General features: G+C 36.5%; 1 protein-coding gene across 1 annotated transcript; it reads left to right on the forward strand.

Moving 5' to 3' along the window:
- The first annotated feature begins 7,015 nt into the window (after nucleotides 1-7,015).
- On the forward strand, nucleotides 7,016-9,231 carry LOC110717259 (transcription factor RAX2-like). Its single transcript, XM_021895917.1, has 3 exons — nucleotides 7,016-7,642; nucleotides 7,723-7,852; nucleotides 8,393-9,231. Exons 1-3 carry the CDS (start codon nucleotides 7,507-7,509, stop codon nucleotides 9,174-9,176), a joined length of 1,050 nt encoding a protein of 349 aa, XP_021751609.1. The 5' UTR covers nucleotides 7,016-7,506; the 3' UTR covers nucleotides 9,177-9,231.
- The last annotated feature ends 5,339 nt before the right edge of the window (nucleotides 9,232-14,570 follow it).

Here is a 14,570-nt window from a genome sequence, read left to right on the forward strand (position 1 = left end):
CTCGGCAAGGAGAACGGCACTCAAGGAATGATCTGAGATGGCCAAGTACATGTAGAGAGCCTCCTGGGGTAGGGGACTCACTAACCTTGGCAAAGAATGCAAGTGTTGCTTCAGCCTTTGAAATGCCGCCTCAGCCTCTTCACCCCATTCAAACCTCGACCTCTTTTTGATTGCTTGAAAGAAATACAGGCACTTGTCGCCTGACCGGCTGAGGAATCTCCCTAATGCCGCCAGGCACCCGGTAAGCTTTTGAGCCTCCCTGACGGTGCGAGGCGACTGCATGTCAATCACCGCTTGTACTTTGTCCGGATTGGCCTCTATGCCCCTCTGATCAATCAAAAATCCGAGAAACTTCCCAGACTCAACTCCAAAGACGCATTTTTCGGATTTAACATGACTTTATGCCGCCTGAGGTTGGTGAAGGTTTCTCGGAGGTCGGCTAGATGATCCGCCTGTATCTTTGACTTGACTATCATGTCATCGATGTACGCCTCCACATTCCTTCCAATCTGATCATAAAAGACCGAGTTCATCATTCGTTGGAAAGTGGCAGGCGCATTCTTCAACCTAAACGGCATCACCGTGTAGCAGTATAGCCCTTGATCTGTAACGAAAGCCGTCTTCTCTTGGTCTTTCTTCCACAAGGGTATCTGATGAAAGCCGGAGTAGGCATCCATGAAACTCATCAGGGCATGGCCGGCTATAGAGTCTACCAAATGATCTATCTTTGGAAGCGGGTAGCTATCTTTTGGACAAGCTCTGTTCAGGTCCGTGTAGTCTACACACATCCGCCAGGTTCCATTCGGCTTTTTCACAAGGACGACATTGGCTACCCAATCCGGGTAGTAACATTGCCGGATGATCCCAGCATATAAGAGTTTCTTGACCTCGGTTGCTGCCGCCTGGGACCTTTCCTCGCCATGATTCCTTTTCTTTTGCCTGACCGGCTTCTTCTTAGGATCCACAACGAGTTTATGAACAGCAAGATCCGGACTTACACCCGGCATCTCTTCTACTTCAAAGGCAAACACATCTTTGAACTCCTTGCAAAAGGAGCAAATCTGATCCCAAACTTTCAAACGCAACCGTTCCAATCTTGACGGTTCTGTCTGGCCGGCTGTCTTCAAGGATAATGTCAATTATTTCTCCAGCCGGCTGGGGGCGAAGGACGTCTGGCCTCTCCCCGGACAGTGATTGCTATTGTTTCTTCTTTACAGGCGCCGGTTGGTCCGCCTTCCTCTTTTTACCGGCTGGCTTAGTAGCCGGTAAGCTTTGATCACAGTCGTCAAGTTCAACTATTTCTTTTTCTTGACCGTCTGTGTCAAGCGTTGGTTTGATGTCCGAGAGGTAACACTCTCTCGCCATCTTTTGGTCCCCACTCAAGGAACCGACTGTGCCATCATCCCTTTCAAACTTAATCAACATTAGAGATGGGATGATGAGAGCCTTTGAGATGTTAAGGGTTGGGCGGCCAATAATCAAGTTATAGGCAGTCAGTTCTCCTACAACAAGAAACTTGACAACCATGTGCCGGCCCCTTCCCTTTTCTCCGAACCGGATGGGTAGATCAATCATGCCCACCGGATGTACTACTCCTCCCCTAAAACCTACAAGAGGGTATGAGGCCGGATGCATGCTACTGGGCTTATACTTGAGTTTTTCCAAGCACCGGTAGCTTATGAGGTCGGATGAGCTCCCGGTATCAATCAAGATCCGGCCAACTCTTTGATTGGGGATTTTGCACTCGATGACTATTGGGTCATCATGAGGCCGCCTGACCTCCCCTCTATCTTTCTTGGAGATGTTAACCTCCGGAAATGAATATTCAGACGACAGGCCCTCATCCACTAAGTTGACCAGTTTCCGAATGTTATCTTTTGTGCCCCGAATGGTAGGCCCACCTCCCGCAAATCCACCGGCTATGGTCAGGATGGTTTCCTCATTTTATCCGATTAAGTAGCCGGCTTTTTTGGGGGTGGTCCTTTTACTTGTTTGGGAGCACCCTTTGACTTGGAAAGGTATGATTTGAGAGCCCCCTCATCAGCCAGCCGGTCAAAGAGCCGCCTGAGGCTAAAGCAACCCTTAGTGTCATGGCCAATTTCCTCATGAAAAAGGCAATATTTACTCTTATCCCGGGCGCTTAAGGGACTTTTCATAGGAGCCGGTTTTTCAAGACTCAACCGGTCCTTTACTTCGTTGAGAATGGAGGCACAATCCTTGTTGAACTCGTACTTTGGCACATACGGATCCGACCTCTTTCTTTTCTGGAAGGGTTGTCCGGATGAGTCTGCTGCCCATACCCCCTTTCTCTTGTCTTCCTTTTTGGCCGACTGGGTAGGCCGATTCTCTTTTTTATCGGATCTTTTGTAATCCGTTGGAAGTTTCACAGCACACAATTCCATTGCCTGAATGTAGGCCTCCGCCTTCATGAGCGCCTCGTGAAGAGTAGAGACCCTCTTCCTAACCAAGTCAAACTTAAAAGTTGATCCGTCTTTTAAGCCTTTAAAGAAATCAGTATAGGCAACGTTATCAGACAATCCATGGATTTGGATCCTCATCAGGTTAAACCGCCTGACATATGACCGGAGCCCCTCTTTATCTCCCTGCTGGATTGCCCCTAGATCAAGGCTTGTTTTCTTGGCAGGGATGTCATAGAAAAGTTGGACGTAAACCAGTAGGCCAAGGTCCTGAAATTATTGATGCATCCGGCTGGGAGGTTACCAAACCAACGTTGAGCAATCCCTTTCAACGTTGCCGGGAAGCACCTACACCATGAGGCGTCATCCAAACCCTGCAAATACATCAGGTTGGTGTATGCCATGAGGTGATCCTCCGGGTTGGTGGTACCGTCATAGGCACCTACCAGCACGTTTTTGATCTTAGCCGGCTGGGTCATCTCGGTGATTTCCCTGGAAAACGTCGTTGGCTGTTCCCCAAGGTTGAGCAACCGGAGCTGCCAGTCCATAGGCTGGAGAGGCGGCTGCTGCTGCCCCCCGAAAAGACCCGGCTGGGCATAGGGAGATCCAAAAGGCGTGTACGGTGTTCCATGCAATGCCGGTTGGATCATATGAGGGCCGGATCGAGCGGAAACCTCGCTCGTCCGGCAGTCATTGTTTGTTCTCGAGTGCTTCCCTGATGTGGCATTGAAGCTGTCTCGAAAGGTTGACGTTGATGCTGACTCGGAGCGCTGCTGAGTCTTTTTATCCTGAATGAGCGTCCGAGCATCAGAATAGACTTTCTTGGTTCCATCCGGCTGAATGTGCCGGACGGGCTTTCTGACTCCATCTATGGGAGTGTGCATCTTTGAGAAATCAAAGGGCCTAGCCGGCATATTTGACTTCGGATGCGGGGTAGATGCTCTACCCTTTACTGTTTTGGCCGTCTTTTTCCCAAGACGCCTTTCTTCCGCCTGACCCTTACGGGGGCCGGCTGTATTATCTAGAAGGCCTTTGATCTCTCCTTTGAAGCTCATCATCATGTTCATGAGTTCATCTCTGGAGACTGGAATGGCTCCCTCTGAAGTAGGAGTCAACCCAAGCGGTCCCCTGGTAGGATGATTTGGGCCTGCCTGCTGCTCTGCTCGTTCCCTCTTGTCTTTGGAATGAGTATGCTTGGTTCTGAAGGAACCATCGGCTGCTGTGTAGGTTTCAATCTCATGATTGTGAGTTGTGTCTTGGTCCGAGTGGACCTCAGCCTCACCAGCAGGTTGACTACTTTTACCCGGCTGTACCGGTTCTGAAGTCATCTAGAAAGTACTCTCCCCACAGACGGCGCCAGATGTTTGGGGGTTTTTTATGTGTCCTACGGGAGAGTTACAATTTCCTAGAATGCTCCTTCCTTCGCCTGTACCTGCACAAATAACAGAATACTCCGGCTGGGGCTGGGGTGTTCCGCCTCCGAAGATTAAGTTAGTCTCTTTCTAAATGTGGAAATAAGACAATAAGTGCTTCTCGATTTGAGAGTGTTTGCAAGGGGATTTGTGTTTTGTTGGTTTGTGGGAAAATGATTCGATCCCCATTAATGAGGTCTGCCCTTACTATTTATAGTAGGGAGAACTGTACCTCAATTAGGGTACAATGACACGTGTCGCATAGGGATTGGGCCTTTGCTGACTGTTGCAAGCTTGACACGTGGCAGGCCTTTATTGGGCCACGTGTCTTAGGGTATTTTTACCCTAAACATTTATGTTCTTTTTTTGGCAGGAATATTAATGTTCTTATAGATACTTATCGATTAATATTTCAAAAAAAAAAAATATAAAAGAAAGCTTAATAGAAATAAGATTGTAATAAGAATAAGGTGAAATAAACAAAGTCGATTTAACTTCTAAATACATCAAATTTGGACAGCTTTAATTGGCAAGGAAAATGAGACGATACTTATTCCTAGTTAGTATTCATATATGAACAAAAATGAAAGATGAATGATAAAACATTATATGTAATTGCTTGGCCGCAGCAATAATTGGCAAGGAAAATGAGACGATACTTTTACTTAACATTAAAAAAAATATATATATGGAGCAAATATGTGCCACACCTCTGATGATGATCCCTTTTGCGTTCGTTTGTGTGATGAAACCCAATACAAGATTACAGGAATTATAAATATAGAAACATGCAAGTCTCATTAAATATATTAAGTCAAGTTACATCTACTAATTTTTTAATAAATACTTCCTGAATTCGTGTTATGTTATGCATAAGACGTACTATAAGAGCTCATTTGTTATGGAAAGTAAAGTTATGATAAATGTGATTTTTATTATTTAGTGAAAGTGAATAATTATTGCAACAATTCAATTTAATTGACTTAACTTGTAGTTTATCAGACAAAACTCTATGCATCATTGCATCTTGTGTAGATTAGAAAAGGAAAATTTTCCATTAGAAAATAAATAGATTCTTAACTTGATGGTAGATAATCAAAGCATTTACAACTACAAGATAAAGAAGCTTTTTTTTTCTTTCTTTTTTCTTTTTTTTTTCAATTATAAAGCAAACTACACCAAATTAGGATTGTCTTCAATCCTGATGGAAGATTTTTGCTTTGTTACACTTGTAATACTCATCATTTGAGATATAAGTAACCTCATTAAGGTATGCTTCCTTCATCTTATTTCATGTATATTATGATTTTGATTTCTTATGGTTCGGTCAGTTTTGAATTATTGTTCTTTAACTTGATCATTTATTTTTTGTTTTGTGTGAACTACTTTTATCTTTACAAACAAGCCTTTATTCTGGTTTGATTTAATATATATGGTCATAACATAATAATACACCTCCCTCTGTTTTTATTTATGCCCCATTTTGACTGAACACTTATGTCAATGCAAAATTTTTACCAATACCATCTTTAATTATCAATAAGTATAAATATAATTATAAAAGTTGATATTCAAAAACCATATATTGAGACGAATCTAATAAGTTCCCATATACATGATTATAATTTATCTTATAAATAAACAATTCACATGAGTCAAAGTGAATAATGTAAATAGTGCAAAAAGTCAACATGGGCCACTTAAGTAAAAAAAAACAAAGGGAGTAAGTAATAGGAATAAGGCGAATAGATTGAATAAGCCATGCTATCCTAGATAATCTCTCTATTTGCCCTACAAGCATTGCACTTACTATAAGCATTATTTGTGATTGATACAATAACGTTTTTTTTTAAAGTTTATTCCCTATTAAAATTGACATTATTTATACACACCCCTTTGATCATTTCTTGTAAATGCACTAGAAGAATTTTTAACTTGTAAAATCTTATTAGACTTATCTTAATTTGTACTTATAAAAATAATCAACTTAATTAATTAATTGACGTTGATATAAATCCTCCTAGATATTAATGATCTAAATCGTGTGACGGTAAGCTTCAAAAACCGAGTAATCTAAAACCAAAGGTAGATTAGCAATCATAAAATTAAGGTCAACATAAACACCAGCTTATTGGCTTTATTCCCTTTTCCCCCTCGTAGCGGGTCCTTCCCTTTCTTAAACCCAGTCGCACAGCCCTGGGTCTTACCGTCTAGCCGTTGGTACTCCGCATTCTCAATCCTTTTCCTTCTTCTTGTTGTTGGATATCTCGTTCGTGCACATCTTCTCTTTGTTTTCCGAGCCTCTAGTGGTGTCATATATGCTTAGGCTTTACTTTTTCCCCCTTTTCTTCCCGGTTCAATATTTTTTTTGAAGGGTCAACCATAAGTTTGATTACATCGCCTTCAGTTCGAGCTGGGCGATGAAAAGTTTTATAAACAATAGCACGAACCCGGGCAGATGGTCAGAACTTCATCTGGGTTCAAATCCTACTGAGAGGTCCACTAGAGATCCGCAATTGTTGAAGAAAGAGCTTCCTATGGTATACTATTCAATTCGCGACGACGAATTGATATGATAGCTCATATATTGTTATTCCTGATATTAATCTCCATGCGGGCTCCCCGTAATAATTATGCCCCATGCCTTTCGCTACCCGGATGAGGTTGAGGTTTCGGGAGCGGTTACCGTCTGAGAATGAGACGGGAAACTTGACCTATATGCCCGGAGGAGGAGTGCGTGAAGAGAGCGCAGTACAACGGAGAGTTGAATCTTTTAATGAATCCTTCGAATCTTTCTTACTTTATCTAACGGGTTGGAATTTCAAAAAAAAAAACTTGTACTTAATGTTGTATTACACAATACAACTTGTCTATTTATCACTCGACCCAGGGCACGTCTTCACTCTCGAAGAAAGATCCTATCCCACGGAACCTTTTGGCAAACTGACGATCAAAGATACCCGCTGTGACACCTTCCGACCTTGACCTAGGGACGAAGTGGCTTAGTTGCAACTTAGCTCGGCCTCATTATCTCCAACCTCTTGCTTAGATTAAAATTCGAACCCTTGACCATTTGTATCCGGGTTCACTACCACCAAACTAACACCACATCTTACCAACTTAGGATTCTTGCAAAGGAGAAACATGCCAAAGTACATAGTAAAATAAATTATCTCTAGTCTATAAGTATACTGTTATGCTCTTGTCTACTTTGTATTACTCTAGCTAGACAGCATGGATATGGTTAGATTCACAACAAATATGAATCATTAAAATATTTATTTTTATTTTTATTATTATGTGGAAAGTTCTCTTCTCTTTAGCTAATCAATACGCTGAAAAAAAAGTCTTTTTACAAACTCATCATTGAATTTTTTGTATGAAGTAGAAGACCTTCTTTGCCTCCCTCTGACTTATTTTCTTCCTCACTCTTTCTCTCTCTTCTTTTTCTCTCTACTTTCTCTCTCTTCATTTTGTTTTAAATTACTATATATACAAATATATCCACTTTGTCCAAAGGCTCCAAAGTCTTCCATATTTTTCAAAAGCCACTAAGACCTTCCATTCACAATTTTTCTCTCCTCCCAAAAAAAAACAAAAAAAAAAAAAAACAAATTAAACAAGATTTTTTTTTTTTAATTTATTATAATTAGATTAGAAAAGATAGAAAAAAAAAAATGGGAAGAGCACCATGTTGTGACAAGGCAAATGTGAAGAAAGGGCCTTGGTCTCCTGAAGAAGATGCTAAACTCAAAGATTATATTGAAAAATTTGGCACTGGTGGTAATTGGATTGCTCTACCTCAAAAAGCTGGTAATTATTATCCAATTATTTTGATTATTATATATTAATATAATGATTGAGTTATAATTAAATTTTGTGGGTTTGATTAGGTTTAAAGAGGTGTGGGAAAAGCTGCAGATTAAGATGGCTTAATTACTTAAGACCCAATATTAAACATGGTGAATTTTCTGATGAAGAAGATAGGATTATTTGCAGCTTGTATGATAGTATAGGAAGCAGGTTTGTACTCCACTTTTTATTTATTCACTCTTAATTATTTTTATAAGATTTTTGATGATTATTGATAGAAGTTAATAAGTTCGAGTACTTGAATTTTCGATATTCCTTTTAATTATCATAATCTAATAATAAGATCTAAGTAACATCTTATACTTGAGCTTCGGCTACTTGAATTTTCGATATTTTTTAATTTATTAAACCACCTTTTGTAAATGGAGAGTGTATTAAAAAACGAAATCAACTAAAAAGGGAAACAAAGAGCAGATTATGGAAATCATAAAGATAAAAATCTTAGATTAGTGGATTTCATGCATGTCAAATATAACCAACTAAACTTGTACATATTTTTTTCATAGGTTTTGCTTTAGTTTCACAAAAGCAATTTTTCTGTCCTATCTTTTTTCTTGTTTATTATCATTAATAAAATTACAACCATAATAATAATGGAAGAAATAAATTAGTCAAAAAAATATATTAATGAGCATCAAATATTAAATTAATGGTTTGGTCATAATTTTCTTGGTTTAATTATTGGTGTAGGTGGTCAATAATAGCAGGTCAATTACCAGGAAGGACAGACAATGATATCAAGAATTACTGGAATACCAAGCTTAAGAAGAAACTTATGGGAAACATTATCACTAATACCCCTAATTTAAACATTATTAATCAGAAAAAATTTACTAATAATAATTTTAATCCTATGTTTCAAAATCATCACTACCCTTCTTCACTTTCATCACCATCCTCCTTGTTATCACACGGGGTTTTGCCGCCTTCGTCGTCTTCATACCCCATCACCATGTCTTTCTCTGAAGGGTGTTCAAATGTTAACAACAATACCCTAATTCTCATGCAAAATTATCACCAGCATCATCATCAAGTAGTAAAAGACAATAGTACCCTTCTCGTATTTGGTAATGATGAAACTATTGATCGTCAACAACAGCAACCAGCTAGTTGTAGTTCTGATGGGAGTGGGACTATTACTCAGATAACTAATCAAGTGAAGCTCGAAGATAATCGACAAAACTACGGGGGGTTTTACTCTAATCAGGTTGTTAATCATAATCAAGAGGACGATCAAGCGAAGGTGTTATTGATGGAAGAGCAGAAGCCATCGTCGGCCACCACCGGTGTTAATACTGGTGTGTTATGGGGGCAAAATGGTCAAAATACTACTCCTGCTGGTGGAACTACTACTTCATTGTTAGATAATTATGGTTTAGAGGAGATCAAGCAGCTAATTAGTTCTAATTACAGCTTTGATGAAACCAAAGCAGAAGAAAAAGACATGACCAAGGTGATGTACTATTATTATTGATATCATAAATCAATATTAAATCAAAAATTATTATTTTTAGATCGGGTTTTATTCATGTAATGACGTGTTTTCTCTTTCTCATCTCCTTTGATCTGTAAAAATTAGTTAATATTGTTTTTTTTTTTTTTTTTTTTTATTAGTGAGCATTCTAAATAGACTATTTTTTTTTTAACCATAATAAATACTACCTCCAATTTCTCACAAACAATAGTTACAAATAAAAAAAAATTGGAGATAATAGTTAAATATATTCAACAATTAGATATGATAAGGTGTCTTCTGCAAATAGGTTCAGTTTTTTTTTTTTAATTTTTTATTTTTAATTTTTTTTTACCGTCAGTTTGAAGATTTAATTTCTGTAAGTGGAGTAAGAAATCAGAGAAAAGATATAACAGAGATGAGTGGATAAAAATAAATTATAGTACAACTCTGAAATTGATGGGAATATACTAGTATAAATTTTGACAGTACATGGTAAAAGTAAAAGGAAAATTGGGATTGCTTCTGATTGCATTTCTTTTTGGGAAATGATGCATGAAAATTTTGTTGTACAGTAACAGCAGTCTAAGTTTCAGTTCTTTCTCTCTATTTTTTTTTAAAATTTCTCTGCAAAACTTAAACAAATTTCCATCATTATCTTCTTAGATTTCAACAATGTGTAAAGTTTCAACAATTTATATACTTGTATCATTATACTCCCTTTGTCCTAAATATAATTTATGTTTGTGTTTTTTCATAATATTTAAGAAATAGGAGAAAAAAATGGATGAAATATATCAATAAAAGTGAAAAGTTCAATTATAGACAAAAGTTAGAGAGAAAAAGTAAAAAAAGTATAACACATGTGCAAAATTCAAGGATAATGCAGGAAGTACAATGAATAAAATTAAAAAAGTGAGGGTATAATGATTTTTATATATTATCCAAAAATAGAAACAGGAACAACATTTTGACTCTCCGAAATAAGAAAACATGAATTATATTATAGGACGGAGGGAACTGTGAAAAATAATTTTAAAAATATTGTACGATTATATCCCACCAAATGACCAAAATTTAGCATTTATTTAATCATTCAATTGGAGTAATGTCATAGGGATATTTTATAAAAAGTAAAATACATGTACTTGTAAATTATGCTAGTATTGGACACATATCCACATTACTACCTCCGTTTTATTCCTTTATAATTTATCTTTTGTATATAAGGCACATCTTTGACAAAAAAATATCTTCATTATTGTGTTTAATTCAAATTATGAAAAGTTAATATTTTAAATTATAACATCAATATGAATATAAAAAAGAAAAAAATTGTCTGGAATAATCCGACTTTTGCCTCATCCGCCCAAAATAATCCTGCTTTTCGACTATTTTTTAATAATCCGATCTTTATACCCAATCCGCTCATAATGGTCCCAAGTGACTGGTTAATAGATAAATTTTTTTTTTTAGTCTAAAGTACACGTGTCACCATATAATTTGTCTAAAACTTAAATTAAATTAAAAAAGTTGAATTACAAAAAAAAAGTGGGAGCCACCCAGCCCATGAGATCAGAGCAGCAACCATGAGATTGGAGCTTGCGGCGCAAGAAGCATCACCGTCAGGGGAGCTATTATGGGTGGTTTGGGGGCCGAAATCGAGGCGAAGGAAGGGGATGGGGTCGGGATCGGGACGGAAATGGGGTTTTTGAGGGTTGGGGGATGTTTTTATGGCGCCATTAGAGGAAGAATGATGATGATTACTACTGCTAAGATGACGATGATTTGAAGAAGAAGAAGAAGAAGAAGAAGAAGAAGAAGAAGGGGGTATCAGAACCCACTCTTTATTCCATTTTCTAACGGGGCCGTTGAAGATGGTGGTTGTGCCGTAATGGCTAGAAGATCGGTCAAAACGAGCTCCGACGCCCTCCATTAATGGCGATTTTGTGGATCGACGACGGATTAACGATGGGTTTCGTGTGGGAAGGAGGCAGAATGGTGGTTCAGGGGAGGGGGATCAGTCGCAGCGCCAGCGCCGGCGAAAGAGCTGGGGTTGGGGGTCTGGGTGGCTTTAGCCACGGGGCAGGGGAGTCAGGTGGCTGGGAAGGGTGGTGGCTTGGGCTGGTGGGTGGTTTTGTAATTAATTTTTTTTAATTTTGTATTTGAATAAAGTTTACTTTTTTTAATTTTTTTTTGACAAATTACAAGTCGACACGTGTCAAGTAACTTGTTATAACAAGTTATATGACCGGTTGGGACCATTATGAGCGAATTGGGTATAAAGGTCAGATTATTAAAAAATAATCGAAAGGTGGGATTATTTTGGGCGGATGAGGTAAAGGTCATATTATTCCCGACAATTTTTCAATAAAGAAACCCCACATACCTTATATTTTTTTTCTTACATACAAGCAATTAGGTAGTCCAAGTTTTTTGTATGATTCCCATAGATATTATAAAGAACAAGAGTAGTATTATGGTGTGTTTGGATAAAGAAATGGGAAAGAAAAGAAGGGGAGGGAGGTGAGGGGGAGGGGGAGGGAAGAGAAAGGAAGGGGAGGGAAAAAAGATGAGTTTTCCTTCCAAATCTCTCTATTGTCAGAGAGATTAATTTCTTACAATTTAATCTGTCCATTTCTCCCCCCTCCAATTCCCATCCTTCATTGTTTTGTTATCCAAATGAAAAATAATCCATCCCTTCATTTCCCTTCCATTCTTTTCCCTCCATTTCCTTCAATCCAAACAAAGTGTTAAAGAGCAAAAGATATATTTATACGAAGTATGTCTTTCCACGTACGACCACCACAATTATTATCAGTCTCGTAATTTTGCTAGTAGATTTAATAATGTAGATAAAATTGATAAATTAAACCACAAACAATTGTTTGTTTTTGTAAGTTACTCCACTCCCTCCATCCCACTAAAACTATCAATCCCATTTTATTTTATTTTTCTACATATAAGACAATTAAAATGGAACGGAGGAAGTTGACGATTAAATTTAATGACAACATTAAAAAAAAATGTGCCAGATATCAAAAACTTGAATGAAATGTACTCATTTCTAGCCTTCTAGCATTTAAAGGTACAAACAATTACGTAAAGTTCAAATGATTCACAAATAACAAGTAGTTCATATGGTTTTTTCTTCATTATAGAAAAAGGCTTCTTCTAATTAAAATGGCTTTTTGATTCTATAATTTTTTTTCATCTAATTCCCTCTTTTATCATTTGATTTGATTTCTCCAGGTCGAGTCATAAAATTATTGTTCACCTAACCTTGCTAAGTAGTTAAAGCGGTGACTACTTCCTCATGGAGGAATGGAAGTATTAATAGAGTGTTGTCTCACAACTATTAAATTAACAAAAAAAGTATAAGGAAGAGAGAGAAAGAAGGAGAGAGAAAGAAGGAGAGAGATAGGAAGAGTGAAAAAGGTGATGTGGGCCCATTAAAATTTTTCAGACATATATCACATGCAATATTGAACAAAAATTTATGGGAAGCACTACCACTAAGTCTATATTTTGTTCCAATAAAATTCCAGTGAAACTTTTTGAAGTACCACTGAGATTATATTTTGTACCACTGAGAGTGTGTTTGTACCATTGAAACTCTAGCGATATTATTTGACAATTCAATGAGACATCTTTAAACTGACGCCTGAAATACCTACATTGCCCTTGTGAGACATGACTTTATTGTCTCACAACCCTTCGTTTGGAAGCCCTCCTTCCTCATGTGTTCAATACCAAGCCAGTTTTTATAAACGGAATCCATTATACTTTTACCGTTTAACAACCACAAATTTGTCTTTTTTTTATTCATTTTTTTATTTTTATTTTTTTACATTGTTTAACCATATATTTTTGTCAAACAAAGAAAAAAAATTGGACAAAAAAAGGAAAGTGATACTACTTGTGTGTTTATTTGCTAAATTTAGAATAACAATATCTTTTATTATGTGTTTTCATGAGCATCGCATATTTAAAAAATATTCTCATTATTGTTAAAAAAACGGTTATGATACATAAAATCGTTAAGGCTGTATATAAGAATTATACACATTTTTATAATTAAGAGTCAATTGGTTTTGTTATTACTCAATTTTTTCAAAAAAAAAAAAAAAAACATTATAATCTTTTATTTACCGTCTAAAAGGCTGCATTTTTTATTTTCCTTTTTAAAATCGTGTTAAATTGAAGATATTGAGTAGCTCTAAGAGACTCTAACTAGCAACTAGCAATTAGCAATTGGATATTGATTTTAGGAGTATTAAGGCAAAAATAAAAAAAACAAATTAATTAAATTTTTATTGATTTTAAATTTTAATCACAATCATTGCATAGCTCCTTGAAAAGCCATATTTCCAAAGTTCCAAAGAGGGACAAAAATCCAGTAGGAAAGATAATGTATATAATATGTATACCAACAGAAATATAATCATAGAGTAGCTTTCAATCCTTCCTAAATAAATAGTAAATTCCATGTCATCTTTATATTCCTTTTATCAAAATTTGATTTGCACTCGTGTATAATATTGGTAGTTCTTAGTTTCCAACCATATTATAATTTCCTTGTTTTTTATATTAGCTAATTCCTCATGACCTGCATTTTTGTTAATTAAGTATAAGTCAAGAGTCTATAAGAATCTTGGCTCTTTTTTGTATTTTACCGCCCTAATTAAGATTTCATTTATCCCAATTAATTAAATTAAGTTTAGTGCTAATCTATACGTATTTTAGCCATCTGTTTCATGCAAATTGTACTTATTTTAGCTCATCAGCATGTCAAACAACGGACATAGGACAATGGAATGACGTCTCTCATAATAATACATGTTAATTAATATGATAATGATATGTAAATTTTAAAATAATTAAATATGGCAAAACTTGTTTAAGTTTGTTTAGTTTGTTTATGAAAGATGTTTAAATGTTTGATAATGAAATTTCACAAATACCGGTGTAATGTTTGATTTGTGATTTGTGCAAAACAACAGTCAATGAATAAATAAATGTTGATATGAGAAATTAATAAAGATAAATATAACAGTATAACACACAAGGATTACATAGTTCGATCAACTAGACCTACTCTATTGGTAGTAGATTATTCGAGAACTTTTCTTCACTTGAATGGAGAAAATAAGAGGAATAATACACAACAGTTTTCTAATGACTTAACGGCTTTATCACAATGATAACAATTGTTTTTATTTTTTATTTTTTATTTATTTTTTATTTTTATGATATAAGGAAACTCTATAGAAATCCTAAATTATTCCCCTAGCTATTTCGCTACTGCCTTACCTCATTTTCTACCTGCGTCCATACTAATATGTTGTATGCGCTTGCTCACTCGATCACTAGTCACACCTACACTTGTTTCGTAACAAAGTATCTCTTTTGTTT

Source organism: Chenopodium quinoa, unplaced genomic scaffold (genome assembly GCF_001683475.1).
Source record: "Chenopodium quinoa cultivar QQ74 unplaced genomic scaffold, ASM168347v1, whole genome shotgun sequence".
NCBI classification, from domain to species: Eukaryota; Viridiplantae; Streptophyta; class Magnoliopsida; order Caryophyllales; family Amaranthaceae; genus Chenopodium; species Chenopodium quinoa.